Source organism: Humulus lupulus, chromosome 8, assembly GCF_963169125.1.
Source record: "Humulus lupulus chromosome 8, drHumLupu1.1, whole genome shotgun sequence".
Taxonomy (NCBI): Eukaryota; Viridiplantae; Streptophyta; class Magnoliopsida; order Rosales; family Cannabaceae; genus Humulus; species Humulus lupulus.
Window position 1 is genome coordinate 34,885,435 of NC_084800.1, and position 16,750 is coordinate 34,902,184.

At 36.8% G+C, this 16,750-nt stretch overlaps 2 protein-coding genes across 2 annotated transcripts; one reads left to right on the top strand and one right to left on the bottom strand.

Annotated features, from left to right (window-relative positions):
* Positions 1-1,550: 1,550 nt before the first annotated feature.
* On the top strand, positions 1,551-5,024 carry LOC133796754 (probable polygalacturonase). The gene is made up of 6 exons (XM_062234401.1): positions 1,551-1,707; positions 1,864-2,205; positions 3,436-3,556; positions 3,712-3,886; positions 3,977-4,047; positions 4,121-5,024. Exons 1-6 carry the CDS (start codon positions 1,669-1,671, stop codon positions 4,828-4,830), a joined length of 1,458 nt encoding a protein of 485 aa, XP_062090385.1. The 5' UTR covers positions 1,551-1,668; the 3' UTR covers positions 4,831-5,024.
* Positions 5,025-5,503: 479 nt separating this feature from the next.
* On the bottom strand, positions 5,504-16,349 carry LOC133796755 (mitogen-activated protein kinase homolog MMK2). Its single transcript, XM_062234402.1, has 6 exons — positions 15,976-16,349; positions 14,875-15,004; positions 13,564-13,701; positions 12,831-13,163; positions 11,891-12,074; positions 5,504-6,104 (listed from the first exon to the last, which is right to left on the bottom strand). Exons 1-6 carry the CDS (start codon positions 16,134-16,136, stop codon positions 5,932-5,934), a joined length of 1,119 nt encoding a protein of 372 aa, XP_062090386.1. The 5' UTR covers positions 16,137-16,349; the 3' UTR covers positions 5,504-5,931.
* Between the last annotated feature and the right edge of the window lie 401 nt (positions 16,350-16,750).

The window sequence follows — 16,750 nt, forward strand, 5'->3', positions numbered from 1 at the left end:
CACTTTTTTTTGAGTGTGAAAGAGTCTTTAATCAGAAGGGTCCAAAATGTGTGTTTGGACGTTTAGATTATAGCAAAGGAATGCTCTCGTGAGTGAATATTGAATAATGAGGGAGAGAGACTCTTTTGGTTTTATATGTAATGTGACATTGTTTAGGGTGGAATGGAAGCCCATAGAAACATAACATCAAATAATTGTCTCTATAATGTTCCCACACAGACCTATTACTGCTTGACACGTGGGTCATGCATCTATAAGATACAACAAATGCCAAACTGTGCTTACATAAGCTAAGAGACATTTCATTTCCTTGCCATTGGATGCATTATGAGATATCATAACAGAACCCCTCATTTTCATTTCTATACTTGGACATGGTGACTTATTACACATCTTAAGTTCAAGTAAAGTGAGCTCAACAAAAAATTTATGTTGTTTTAATGATCAAATAAATAACTACATATTTATTAAAAAAAGATTAAAGAATGAAATGGGCTAATTATATAGGGCCATGAAAGGTGGGGTCTACCTTTTTTGCTCACCCGTGAAAGAGGGTCGGCAATACTATTAAACTAACAGTGGTGGTCAGATAGAATAAGGTTTGATGGAGCTGAGAAAGAAAGAGATGGTTAGATCAGATGTTGGGCGGTTGGTTGGAAAATGATCACGAGACCAGATTTAGATGAATCCAACCAAAGTCCAAAAAAGTGAAAAGGGCTTTCCACTCATCGCTTCACTACTTTCAAAAAGAACAAATCAACACAAACAGAAACAGTACAAAAAGACACCACCCTTCCCTTCAATTCAAATTCAACTCCTCTTTTTTTTTTTCTCTCTCTCTAAGATTCCCTTGCTCACGAGCTCCTGTAAATTGTAATCAGTCCTTTTTTAACTCACTTTTCTCATCTTCTCTTTCTATTTTCATTTTAGAATAATATAAAGAAAAATGGGTTTTGTTACACTCAGTGGCTGTCCTTATCTATTTTTTTAATGATATCACTTAAACATTCTTGTGGTCACCCTTCGTCGCCGAGATAGTGATTGACATGATGGCCAAAGATAAGTTATAGATTAAGGAATTAGTTAGTGTGTCAAATAATGCTCCCAATTAGAAGAAAAACAGTGCCATTAATTTTGGATCTTTAATAAGAGCATTTTGTCTTCAGTCTTTACATTTGATCACTTTCCTGTTGAAACTTGAAAAAAAAAACCCACCAACTAGATGACTCTTAGTGGGTAATCTAACGTTTAAATAGACAAGTATATTGTTAATTATATACATGATTGCTTTCCATATATATACACTAATTTTTCTTGTTTAACAAATGCAAACACCATACTAGTCCTTTTACAATAATGTTCTTTTATAAAATAAAGATAATGGTCTAAAAACAAAGATAAGAATAATGACTGGTTACATATTTGAGAATGGATGATGCAATGCGAGGATCATAAATACATAATTATATGTATATCTTCTTTTTATTTTTAAGTATGAAAGAAAAGTGGAAAAACAAAGCTTTAATTCCGGGGAATAATAATAAAATAATAATGTTTGGTAACTAGGCTAGCTTAGCTTATGTGTGCAGCTTTACCCTATAAATATATATACCCGCACCACCATTTGTCATCAAAAACAAAATTTATTCCAAAGTGTCATTTCTCACAATGTTGCCAATATTCATGAAAAATCACATGAGAGCTCAGGTAAAACGAACAAACCTCTCTTTCTCTCTCTCTCTAAGTTTTGCGTCAACATTAATTTTCCACCAAAAACAAACTATTTCATAATACTTTTTAATCTACTATAATGGGTTTATCTTAGATTTTTATCAGAATAGTTTGTTTGTTGATATTGGGCAGGTGATTAAGCTTGTTATAGTAGCAGTTCTTGTACTGAACATAGTAAATGGAGTTGAGAGTCGAAGAAGACATAAAGGAAGGAATGTAGAGTCGTCGTTAGAGTACAGTGCCATAAGCTGTAGAGCTCACAGTGCAGTGCTGACGGAGTTTGGAGGAGTTGGAGATGGAACGACATCAAACACGAAGGCGTTTCGTGATGCCATTACAAATCTCACCCAATATTCATCCAACGGTGGATCTCAGCTCTTTGTCCCTGCTGGCAAATGGCTGACCGGCAGTTTCAGCCTCATTAGTCACTTCACTCTTTTTCTCCACAAGGATGCTGTTCTTCTTGCTTCTCAGGTATCTCTCTCTCAACATTTTTATTCTTCATTTTTTTTTTTTGCATTGAAACATATTAATTGTTAATAAAATGATGTACTTGTCAAAGTGTTTTTAGATTTAAAGGGTTTGGAAATGCGTTTAAGAGTTGCTTAATGCTTACTTTTTTTTTTTTGACATCAAACATTATGCTTACTTTGGTTGCATTGTTTTGGAAAGAAAATTACCACTTTTGAAAAAGGAAAAAAAGTCTGTAAAATCTTATAGAACTAGGAAAGATTCTCTCTCTCTCTAAAGAAAAATGAGAATACTCGGGTTAGAATTAGTAATTATATTTTCTTGTTTATTCTTATTATAATATTTAATAGTTTTTTTTTTCTCAGCTTTGAGATTCTTTAAAAAAGTTTTAGTTTTAAGTAATAAATCTTTCTAATATATGTTGGCTACGAGGATAGGGGAACAAGAGTCAAATCTTAGGAACCGCTTAAGACAGTTCAAAATACTATTTCGAATTAAAAATGGAGGGGGACAAATTTTATTAATTTTCTTTGGTAATGAAAAAAATTCAATTATATAAAGTGTTATGTAGCTAAAAATGAAGTAGGTGTCTTTTGTATGGTTCGATATGACACCATGTAAAAAAGGGTAACATGTCACATGGTTTGGTCTATAAAAAGTCAAGGGTTGGGCATTAGAAAGAAGATATGAAGGAACGGTTCATTGACAATGTCAAATAAAAAAAAGTCTAAGAATTTGGTGGACTAAAACAGTCAAGGGATCGTTTTGGTGAGATCGTTTGAATCTAAAGACGCAAAAGGCACTAAGACTGAAACAGGGACTTTGATAATTGACATATATCTAATAAAGTCCCTAACACTGCTTCTGAATAAACCTTACATTATATCACCACCTACTATATGTTGCAGTGGTTCAACAACATTAATTGATTTGGTTGGTGTAGGATATAAATGAGTAAGTAGTATAAGTCACATGTCAATAGTATCGGAATCAATTAAAACTCATTAATCAACTTGATTTACTAATAAATGAGTAAGTAGACCATACTCGCTTGTATCATAATAAGAAAATATACGCATACATAGTACATACATGTCTTGTGATTTTAGTCTCTTTTCATACACATCCCTTGAATCATAACCAATTATTCAATTAAACTTGATTATGCTGTTGTATAACATTACAGGACTAGTTTTCTTACATCTAATGATGAATCGATTTGATTTGGTATAGGACATAAATGAGTGGCCTGTCCTCAAACCCTTGCCATCGTACGGCCGAGGAAGAGACGCTGCTGGTGGACGGTTCACCAGTCTCATATTTGGAACAAACCTCACTGATGTTGTTGTCACAGGTACACTTATCCCAACACTCAGTGGCCACTTAACAAGAAAGCTACTCATATATAACAATATAAACACATGGCAATATGGCACGGTTTTTTCCGTTTTCTTTCAAATAGTTAATTAATTGTGTTGCTTAGTACCTGAAATTAATTGAAATTTTCAGGGGAAAATGGGACAATTGATGGTCAGGGGTCATTCTGGTGGCAGCAATTTCACAAGGGCAAGCTCAAGTATACAAGGCCTTACCTGATTGAGCTTATGTTCTCTGAAAATATTCAGATTTCTAATCTGACACTCTTGAATTCTCCATCATGGAATGTTCATCCTGTTTACAGCAGGTACTGTGGTATTATTCTTATTCAAAGCATGGCTTTATTATTTTGATTAATTCCTGAACTGATTTAGTGACCATGGTCTGGAATTTTCAGTAATATTCTTATTCAAGGAATCACTATCATTGCCCCAATTTCGTCCCCCAACACAGATGGGATCAACCCAGGTTTGTTTCTTTCCTCTACAAATCATTTATGAGCATTCAAACAAACATAACATTAACTCAATTCCAATCACAGATTCTTGCACAAATACCAGAATTGAGGACTGTTACATAGTCTCTGGCGACGATTGCGTGGCTGTGAAAAGCGGTTGGGACGAGTATGGCATTGCCTTTGGCATGCCGACGAAACAGCTAGTGATCCGACGGCTCACATGCATTTCACCATACAGTGCCGTGATTGCGCTGGGGAGTGAGATGTCCGGCGGAATCCAAGATGTCCGAGCTGAAGACTTAGTGGCCATCCATACCGAGTCTGGGGTTAGGATCAAGACTGCTGTGGGGCGAGGAGGGTTTGTGAAAGACATCTACGTAAGGAGAATGACCATGCATACCATGAAATGGGCATTCTGGATGACCGGTAACTACAAGGCTCATGCAGATAACCACTACGATCCCAACGCCATTCCGGAGATCAAAGGGATCAACTACCGTGACATGGTGGCGGACAATGTGTCAATGGCAGCCAGGTTGGAGGGCATCTCTGGTGATCCCTTCACTGGTATTTGCATCTCAAATGTCACTCTTGGGATGGCGGCCAAGGCAAAGAAGCAACCTTGGACTTGCACGGACGTGGCGGGGATCACCAGCGGCGTCACTCCCACTCCGTGTGGGCTTTTGCCTGATCGGGGTGAGAAGAAAATGGCTTGTGATTTCCCTTCTGATGATCTTCCCATTGATTTAGTTGAAATCAAGAGATGCAGCTATAAGATGAACTATTATGTGTAAGTTATGTATAAGTTAGTTCTAATCTAGTCTACCATATACTGCCAAACAGCAGCGATTCCAGCTCTTGTTGAGTTTGGGTATTGATTTCTTAGTAGGAAGAATCTCTGTTTCTGTAATTCCATATTTAAAGAGTATGCTTTTCTGCAACTATACTAATATGGTGCTTGATTATTAAGTCACACGCAGTTCGTTTATCGATTTTTTTTTTTTTTTTTGTTTACCAACGGCTAAGGCACTTTCACAATTTTTTGACACTAAAGTAAACTATATGCTAAAAGCCTAGAACTTGAACACGGAAATAAATATCAAATCATGAAGCGAACAGATCTAGAAAAATATTTTTAGATGCCCATAAAAGTTTACGACTGTTAAGTAATAATAATTCACTATAAAGTCTTTTTTTTTATTAAATGATTATGTTTATCAATATATCAAACTAAATGATCAGTGATTAATATTAATTTTTGGACATGATTTGTGAGATTCTAACTTGGTTATATAGTTTATCAATTTATCAACATTGAGACACTCCAGAGTCAGCTTTCACTTAAAAGTCCCTAAAAATATATGGCACAAACGTTTAGTCAAGGACCCCCATTAGAATTAAGTGGCGAAATATAGACAAATGCAACCTAAAATACAGGGCAACAAATGAAACAGATGACAAATATCATACAGTACCACTCGAAGGCATAATAATAAGAATTTATTGGAAACAAAATACACAAAAAGGTTGTAGCCCATGAATAAAGTTTTTCAAGCATTTCGTCAACATCAAAAAGAAGAAACAATCGACACTAAGCTCTGGTTTGTAAGGCGACCAAAGAACAACAAACCTACAGCAGCGAGGGACTGGCGCTCTCTAAACAGATCAACTGCTCTACTACTAACTACAAGCTTTAACTGGTTTGAATGTTACATACATCAAAGGATCATGTGTCTGATACTGTCTGATAATGACGATGAATGACATCTCAAAACATTTTTTTCAGTAAAACCCACTATATTTTCCCCCTCCACAAGAGGAAGAAGCATTGTGGTCCATTGTTAACTGGCCAATTATCTAGTGTACACTGTGTACATTAGATCACCACATAATCCTCAATCAGTCGGATCAGGATTGAACTTTACAGTTTCTCTCCAGATGAGCTCTTTGATATTCTCTTCAGTAAATGATGGTTGCTCAAAATCAAAATTGAAAGGCATCGGACAGACTGGTTCCTCATTGATATCGTGAAGAGGTGCCAAGTACGGGTGGCAAAGTGCCTCATCCACTGCAAAAACCAAGAAAGAAAAAAATTAGTAATTCTTCGGGATCCTGTAGCTGAACTACACAAAATTAACTTCTTTTTTCCTTATGGTATCCCGGAAAGAAACCCCTAAACTTTTAGCAGGCTCAAGTCTAATTGGAGTCTAGTCAAACCCAGCAATATACGGTAAGCATGAAAGTTTTGTAATCGACCAACTGCCCGAAGGAATTTAGCCTGGAACTACGTGGGAGCAAAGGCCTCACCACTCAAACTACCCTCAGGTTAAGCAAAACCATCACCCTTACTTTAACTGGATTAAAACTCAGGCCTGAAAGTCACTTTCTTTGATTTGCAAAGTGATTAACATTGACACGCAAGGATATGAGCAGAAAGAAAATTAATGCTAATATGGACACTAAGAAAGGTAGTTTACTAGAAAGCAGACAGACCAGTAAACTTCCGGCCAAAACAAGAAGGAAAACTATGTTCCTTATGCATAGAGAGGATATTCCTATTCTATTTCCGTATTCGACTCATTTTCTTTTATTTTATTTGTTGACAGTTAGAAAAAATGGGGTATTAATGTTTGATCTTTGGGATTCCTATATTCCTAGGAATAGGAATCGATTCCTATTTCTGTGATTAATGTAATTATTCTTGTATATCCTATATATATCTCTAGTCCTAGGTTGTACAAAAGATATGAGAGAATAGAAATACAGCAAGAAAGGTGTTTTTTCCTCACCATTTCAACATGGTATCAGAGCTGTAAGGCTCAATTCCGACCACACTCTGTTTTTTTCCTCCATTTTTTCTGGCGGTCATCCCTCCTTCCGGTCGCAAACCAGTCCGGCGACACTCCAGGCCTCCGGCAAAGTCATTTGGCACCTGCTCCAAACCTACAATCCCTTCAGTCGCTCCACTCCGGCGTCATCTCCGGCGTCTCGGCCAGTCCAGTCCAGCGGCAGTCCAGTCCGGTGGCGCTACAGTCGGCCCCCGTAGCCCTCGGCCAGCTCTCAGCTCTCTCACTCACAGCCACCAATCTCACTGTGATGTCGAATAGTGAGGAGGTTACCTCTCAGAATATTGGGCCTCGCTCAACCCAGCCCAATGAAGGTAACTCTAACCCCAACTCAGCCCACACTCAGCCCAGTGGTCTATGGGCTCTCTTTATAGCCTTATAGTGGTTCACTTAATATTACAGCCCATAAACTTGATGATAAAAATTATTTACAATGGGCCCAATCTGTCAAACTTGTCATTTGTGGTCGTAATAAACTAGGATACATTACTGGTGATCTCCCTGCACCTCTTTTCAATGATCCTACATACAAGGTATGGCAAGCTGAAAATTCTATTGTAGTTGCATGGTTAATTAATGTAATGGACTCAAAAATCAGCCGCAAATATCTATTCTTTAAGACTGCTAAGGAAATGTGGGACGCTGCCCGAAAAATGTATTCTGACCTTGGTAACGCCTCTCAGATTTTCAAAAACCATACCAAGCTTAAAGAAATCAAGCAAGGTAATCAAACTGTTACCCAATATTTTTCCAACTTACAAGACTTGTGGCAGGAGCTCGATTTGTATCTGGATACCACACCACTATGTGCTAACTGCACTACAATCCAGCGGCAGCAGTTAGAGAAAGAACGAGTTTTTGAATTTCTTACGGGGTTAAACAGTAATCTTGATGAAGTTAGAGGTTGTCTGGTGGGTCGTGCCCCATTTCCTGACACTGAAGAAGCCTTCTCTGAGGTTAGACGTAAAGAAGTACGTCGTCGTGTCATGCTCACTACTCCTGACCTGCAGCCCATTGAAAGCTTAGCTCTCGTATCAAAATCTGGCCCTCCACCACATGGCAGATCCACTCCTGACCCTCGACCTAATCGTAAGGGTGATCGGCCTTAGTGTGATCACTGCCAACGTCACAGTCATACTTGATCTACTTGTTGGGTAATCCATGGTAAACCACCCAATTGGACCCCTCGCCGCCAAAATGAAAGAAAGGCTTATCAAACTCAAACTGAGAGTACCAATGATCAGAATAGTGCCGGTACCCCTTCATTCAGTAAGGAACAACTTGCCCACCTATACACTCTTTTGAGTCAATCATCCATGAACCCCAGTTCCGGTCCTGAGACTCATAGTGCCTCTATTGCACACTCCGGTAATTTTTCTTCCACCTCCAACACACCATGGATCATCGATTCGGGCGCCACTGATCACATGACAAGTTTACCACATTTGTTCGATACTTATTCTCCATGTTCCACTAAATTTAGTGTCACAATTGCAAACGGCACCCATTCTCCTATTGTTGGAATAGGCACTATTAAATTATCTGCTGACCTCATTCTTAAATCAGTACCTTATGTTCCTTCTTTGCAATGCAATTTAATCTCTGTCCAAAAACTAACCAGTGATAATCATTGCTTCGCTAAATTCATGTCCAATTCTTGTCAATTTCAGGATCTATCATCGGAGAGGATGATTGGCATTGTTAGGGTTCGTAATGGACTTTATTTCTTTGAAAGGCAACATCCAGTTAACGAGCTCTCTTCTCTACTACGTTTGGGTTCAAGTTCTATTTCTAATTCTTGTTCAAGTTCATCGTTTGTTTCAAACTCTGTTTCAAAAACAATTATGTTATGGCATTGTCGACTTGGGCATTCAAGATTTTTATATTTAAAACACTTATTCCCATCTTTTTTTGTAAATAAGAATATTACTGATTTTCATTGTGATATTTGTCAATTTGCCAAGCACACGCACACGCGTATTTCGTTCCTCACAAAATATATACACCTTCCAACCCATTCTCTCTGATTCATAGTGACATATGGGGACCTTCCAAGGTCAATACTTCTCATGGTAAGCGATGGTTTATCTCTTTTATTGATGATCACACAAGTCCCACTTGGGTCTATCTTCTTAAAAGTAAGTCTGAAACATGCCAAATTTTTCAGAACTTTCATCAAATGATCCAAACACAATACCAAACATCTATAAGAATATTCCGTACCGACAATGGTACTGAATATTTCAATACCACTCTTGGTCCCTATCTTCTCAAAAATGGGATTGTCCATCAAAGCTCGTGTGTTGATACTCCGCAACAGAATGGAGTTGTTGAACGCAAAAATCGTCATCTCTTAGAAGTAGCTCGTGCTCTTATGTTCACTATGCATGTCCCTAAACATCTTTGGGGCGATGCTATCCTTACCGCTGCTTATCTCATTAATCGCCTCCCTAGTCGACCCCTTCAGTTCAAAACACCATATTCTGTTCTTCAATCTCTACATCCTCACATCTCTACAAATATTCTACCTGTTAAAGTATTTGGTTGCACTGTTTTTGTGCATGTTCACTCCCACCATCGAAGTAAATTTGATCCTAGAGCCATTAAGATTGTGTTTTGGGGTTACTCTCCTACCTAAAAAAGGTTATCGGTGTTATTGTCCCATCACCAAAAAAAATATTCATCTCATGTGACGTCACATTTTTCGAGGATACTCCTTACTTCACTCCCACATTGCTTCAGGGGGAGTCCAACCATCACGAGCAATAAGCTCAGTGGCCGTGGGGGTTAGAATTACCCTTAACAACTCTTTTTCCATTTACCTCTTCCACACCACTTTCTTCTGAACCAAATATCTAGACTTTCCCTCCTAAACAAGAAAATCCACCAACCTCTCCTAAAATCACTGAACCAGAAGGACATCCTCAAGACCAAAACGTACATAAAGAGATTCGGGTGTATTCCAGGAGAGAAAGAAATAAACAAGTTATGAATCCTCAGCATAGTCAAACGCCTAATCCGATGATGGAACCACTTCCCTCAAAAGATCCAGGTATTCTCCCATCTAACAAACAGTCAGATCTAGATATTCCTATTGCATTAAGGAAAGGAACCAGAATCATGCACCCAACACCCCATTTCAAAGTTCATTTCTTACTCAAAATTGTCATCTCCATTTAAAGTTTTCACCTCGAATCTATCAAATGTTGTGATTCCCAGGAATATCGAAGAAGCACTTGATTCTCCTCAGTGAAAAGCAGCAGTGCTTGAAGAAATAAGAGCACTTAAACATAATGGAACATGGAAATTAGTGGAGTTACCACCAGACAAGAAGGTAATAGGGTGCAAATGGGTGTTCACCGTCAAATTCAATGCAAATGGATCTATTGAGAGGTACAAAGCTCGGTTAGTTGCCAAGGGGTTTACTCAAACCTATGGAATTGACTACACGGAAACATTCGCTCCAGTTGCCAAACTCAACACTATCAGAGTTCTACTCACTAGCAGTTAACATGGATTGGGAATTACATCAGCTTGGTGTAAAGAATGCGTTCTTGAATGGACAACTTGAAGAAGAAGTGTATATGAGTCAGCCTACGAGATTTGAAGAATCTCTCAAGACAACCACAGTTTGCAAACTAAACAAATCTCTCTATGGCTTGAAACAATCTCCCCGAGCATGGTTCAATCGTTTCCTGAAAGTTGTCAAAGGACTCGGATACATACAAGGCCAGACTGATCACACTCTCTTTATCAAACACTTATGAAGTGGAAAAATTGCGGTACTAATCGTATATGTTGATAACATAATTATCACTGGTAATCACATTGAGGAGATAAACTCAATCAAAGAAATGTTGGCAAAGGAGTTCGAAGTCAAAGATCTCGGTGCTCTCAAATATTTTCTGGGTATGGAATTTGCTAGAAGTAAAAAATGTATTTCCGTGTCCCAGAGAAAATACACTCTAGATCTTCTAAAGAAGACCGGAATGCTTGGAAGCAGGCCCAGCAAAACTCCAATTGAGCTCGGAGACAAAAGGAAAATGTTTGAAGAAAGTCCAGTTGACAAGGGGAAGTACCAACAGCTGGTAGGAAAACTCATCTACCTCTCACATACTAGACCCGGCATTGCTTTTGCAGCGAGTCTAGTCAGTCAATACATGCATGATCCGTGTCAAGGACATCTCAATGCAGTGTATAGAATTCTGAGATATCTCAAGCAAACTTCAGGAAAAGGTCTTTTTTTCAGGTCTTTTTTTCAGGAAGACAACTGAGAGAAAGGTTGAAGTGTTCACAGATGCAGACTGAGCTGGTTCAGTTGATGATAGAAAGTCTACATCTGGATATTGCACAATGGTATGGGGGAATGTAACCACATGGCGAAGTAAAAAGCAAATTGTGGTTGCAAGAAGCAGAGTATAGAGCCATGGCTCATGGAGTGTGTGAAGCTATATGGATCAAACGTCTACTAGAAGAATTGAAGATTGAATATGAAGCCCCTATTCAACTCTACTGTGACAACCAATCTACTATCAGCATTGCACATAACCCTATACATCATGACAGAACCAAACACGTGGAAGTTGACCGTCACTTCATCAAAGAAAAAATTGATGGAGGAGTTATCAGCATTAGATATGTGCATACTAATCAACAACTTGCTGATATTCTCACAAAGGGACTATCTGAACAAACATTTGATTTTCTTGTAAACAAGCTTGGACTCATCAATATCTATAGTCCAGCTTGAGGGAGAGTATTGACAGTTAGAAAAAATGGGGTATTAATATTTGATCTTTGGGATTCCTAGGAATAGGAATCGATTCCTATTTCTGTGATTAATGTAATTATTCTTGAATATCCTATATATATCTCTAGTCCTAGGTTGTACAAAAGATATCAGAGAATAGAAATACAGCAAGAAAGGTGTTTTTTCCTCACCATTTCAACATTATTATTTTATTTTTGGATGGAAGAGAGAAACTTGCATGACTATGATTTGGTATACCTGTAATGCGCTTGTTTGGATCAAAGATAAGCATCTTCTCTAGCAAATCAACAGCTCCTGCAGACATATTAGGAAATCTAAGAGAGAAGTCTTGCTTCGGGTACTGTGGTAGCTGCCGAACATATCTTCGGGCATTATCACTTCGTAAAAACCCAAGGCTAGTATCATCAGGTGAACCAATGAGCTGCTCAGAATAACAGAAATATTTCACAGGTTTGCCACTAAACAAAAATGATGAATACAGCTTAAACAACAAAGTGTATATACGAAAAAAAAAAACCATTACAGAAACAGCCCTGGGAAGAATTTACAAGATCATCTGAAAAGATTAAAACAAACAAATATAACAATGATTGAGCAGCATCTTGTTGAACAAAGAACATATAGGGTGTGTAAGAGATAGCTACAACATTTCTTTCCCTCTATGTATATAATATAATTGAATAGCTCTTACTCTACGTAGCTCAAAATGCAACCATTTTTATATTTCAAAAAAGTTCATCTTTCTCTCTTAATTTTTTTCTAGACCATGTATTTTTTTTTTAAAGTTCAAATGTAACATCATGCCCCCAAAGTTGTTTGTAAATTAGGAAGATTATCCTTCAAATAACAGAACGCCCTTAACAACAACAACAAAAAAGAGTGGGATAATAACAACAAAACACATATACAAGGATCAATGGGATGAACAAGGTTTAGACGCAAAATTGAAATTCAAAATGAGAAAGAAAAATACGGCCAATTGAGGCTAGCTCAAGTGGTTGGGTGGGTAAATATGTGTTTGAGTGGTAAGGGCTCAACTCATCATAAATGTATGTTTTAATATTAATCAGCATAACGTAATCTCAAATAATAATAATAAATATGTAATTTCCTAAGCCTGAGAGATGAAAGTAATCTAGATTTAATAAAAAAGTTTTAGCAAACCTTTAAACCATACCTCTGTTATAAGTCTCAGCTGATGGACATAGTCTTTTCCTGGAAACAGAGGTTGTCTGGTCACAATTTCACCAAGAATGCAACCCACTGACCATATATCAATTGCTGCAGTGTATTCGGAACAATTAAGAAGTAATTCTGGTGCTCGGTACCATCTAGTAACAACATACTCAGTCATGAAATCAGTTTCAGAAGTCGTCCTTGCTAGCCCAAAATCCCCAATTTTAAGGTCACAATTTGAATTAAGAAGCAAGTTACTGGGCTTTAGATCACGATGCAAAACACTTGCTGAATGTACATACTTAAGTCCTCGTAATAACTGATACAGAAAGTACTGCATAGATAGGATAAATTCATCAGTGCCAGCTCCAGATTTGCACCACAAAAATTGCTACTATAAGATTATCGAATGGAGGTTTATCCTTATTTTACTTGTAATTTTTGTATATCTGCTAATATTAAACCATAAGAGTTTTCATCTAAAGCAGAACGATCAATTTCTCAAAAGTTGTCTTTAAGTGCCAAATATTCTTAAATCATTCTGCTTTCAGCAGTAACAGCAGAAATAAAAATGAAAACTTAATTAAATTAGAGGTTAAAGTTAAACATGCCAACATTCTATCTTATGTTGGAAATCTGTACATGAATAATCAAAATTGTTCTGGTGGCTACAGGAAATAGAAATACTGAAATTAAATATTTTATATGCACCAAGAAATTCATGAAGAACCTACCCGACAATGATCGTCTGTCAATAACTGGGTAGAACGTATTATTTGATGGAGATCCGTGTCCATTAATTCATATACAATATAAACATCATTGAAGTTCTCCCTCTGTGGTGGTCGTATGATGTCTTTGATGGAAACAACCTGTGATCAAGAAAGAACAAACCAGTACGCATAAGTCTCAAAAGTCAGAAAGTATTAACCATAACATAAAAACATTTGAATACACAACACAGGTAAGTCGATGGGAGATGGCTTATTATTTATTATCTTTTAAGAAGAAATTAGTTGTTACACATTATTTAACTAGCCCCAGCTGGGATTTGAACTTCGAACCCCCAGACTTTTTACCCACAACACACCCACCCAAACACTTGAGCTAGACTTAAGTGTGAGTGGCAGATGTTAATTTGAAATGACAATGGCAAACAATAAAGGTTCGACACCTTTCTAAGCCCAGAAAACATACAAACAATCTTGAAACCGCATCGTGACTGGAAACGAAAAAACTCAAAAAGAAAATTATGATATCTGCCTAGTGACTACCCAAAGCACTTCACATTTTGTGCAAGCATGATCTTTAAGACTGGCTAGGGAAAGAGCACACAAAAAATATAAGTATTCTATTCATTCAATCAAATCATAAAGGTTTGGAGAAAATTTCCTGTATAGGCAGTTCCACTCCAAATCTTCACTATCCATTGACATGTCTACAATGCCCAAACCTCAAAATAATATCACCCTCGCTCCAATATTTTACACATTTATAAGCCTCAAACTAAATGATCTCCGAGATATGAACCTATATGATATGTCAAGGCTGTATGTTATGAGAAGTATTTGCACCAACATACACCCACACACAAAGGTGCTAAAATATAAAGTATTATACACAATCACAAAAGAGCATCAAAGAATCCCTTTTCATTGCATGCATAGGGACAGGTTCAAACCCCTAACCCCATTTGGTTTCTAGTTGATTCAAACAACTAGTTGAGGACTGGATTCATCATCATTTTTGTTTCAACAATGACAAAATGATGAATGGTGACATATCACCATCAAATTTTTGTGAAGTGAAAACATACTTTGATATGACAATTCAAACTACAAGAAGGCAATGCTAACAATTATCAGTACTCTGAAATAAAACGCCAAAATCTATATTATCTAAAAATGCACAAGCAAATAATAAATGGAAAGAAATTAGTGAATCTAAGAACATCATGCCACAGCTCGTAAATACCAAATTTTCTTATGAAGAGAGAACTTGTATTGAATCCACAAACATGCGAGTTAAAAGGTGATTGAAATTACATTTTCATGATCCATATGGCGGAGAAGTTTAATTTCACGTAAAGTCCTTTTTGCATCTATTCTGTTGTCAAATGCATTACCAATCTTCTTAATGGCAACCTCCTCATTTGTCTCCGCATTAGTAGCAGCACTATAAAATAAATAAATGAGAATTTAGCATCCTTAATCGTATCAATAGCACATGAAAAAAAGAAAAAAGAAAAGAGAGGAATCAAAATAAAAACACAGACAAGGACATATATGACTTATATTTAATATAAACATGTCATTTACCCAAACACTATATTTAATAAAATTAGAACCATGAAAAAGTACATCTCTAACACAAGAAAACCATAATTAAATTTATTTATTTCTTATAGCATATGAACTCAAAACTTATGGATATTGCTAACTGCACAACAAGACATACCAATTCTCTTTATCGGACAGTGGCAAGACCGGAACAAAACTAGCTTCCTACTTTGGGAAAAATAGTTCAATTCAACTGTGATGCGATAAATTGAGCCAGCTTTAATAATTATTCATCAAATCCACAGTGAGTAGACAAAACACCTAATTGATGTATTATTTCATTTTGAAGGCAAACATATGCATCATGAACTTCAGCAGTTCCGATTCTCGCTGAGACATGTCAAAGCCTTATGAATTATTTCAAAGACATAGTAGTACTAGCAGTACCCACTGAGAAATCAGACTCAACCCTTCTAAGTTCTAAGCACCAAAACCCACTTATGTTCTATACTCTTCACAAAATCAATAAATTCTCAAATCATGAAAGTCCCACTACAAAATCCAGCTCCATAGCTAAAGAAAACAGCAATAACTAATCAAACCCACAAAAACAAGTACATATAACGACAGGTCCAGCTAATCTACATTGGTCTCGCCAAGGTCATCTAGTATCACCATAACTGAACTAGTGTAATTCCAAATTCACTGAACTAGTGCAATTCCAAATTCAACTAAGTAAATGTTTGGTATCCTTACCACAAACCAATTTTCTCAAACACAAAATTTTCGGCTTCGGAGTAAAAATAGTGGAGTTAGAAGTGAGAGATAAAGCAAGCAAAGATCTGAAACAAAGACAAAACATCTTACCAAACTATTCCATAAGCACCTCTACCAACGGGGCGAATTGGAGGAACGTACTTTTTAGAAACTTCAAAGAGGTTACCATAAATATTATACTGAACATATCGTCCACCATGGGTAGGAAGCCCTTTGATGTGATGGTCCGCAGAGGCAGTACCGCAATCCATTGGACCCGAGCCGAGCACAGAATACTGAATTGGGCAACGACCCAGGCCAAGTGAGATTTATCAAGGAGAAGGAGAAGGAAGAAGAAGAAGAAGAAGAAGACGAAGAAAAAGGACTACGAATGCTAAATCTGGAGAAGAAGAAACCGTGTCGGTAGGCGCAAGGCTTTTTGACAATTCTTTATCGATTCATTTTTTTCCATTTACTTTTCTTTTATTTTAATTTTTTTTTGGGTCTTTGTAAAGAAAACAAAAACGAATTACTTAGAAAAAACGGGGTATGTATGAAGTCAACGAAGATCGAATGAAAGTGGCGACTGGCGAGTCAGTGTATGTATTTATACCTACATACACATACATATGTATGTATTTATGCATGTATACATTTATGTTATGCCGTGTAAATGTGATTATATGAATTTTCAATTCAAAGGAGACTTTTTGAACTGGAAAAGTTTGTTGACCCGTGATCAAAATAATTATTATTGTAATTTATAAATTGAAAATTTTATAATTTTTAAAAATTATTATTTATTACAGCTAAATCATAGTAATTTTACATATAAATATTTATTTTGTTGAATTTAATACAAAAATTGGGATATATTTCCCATGTA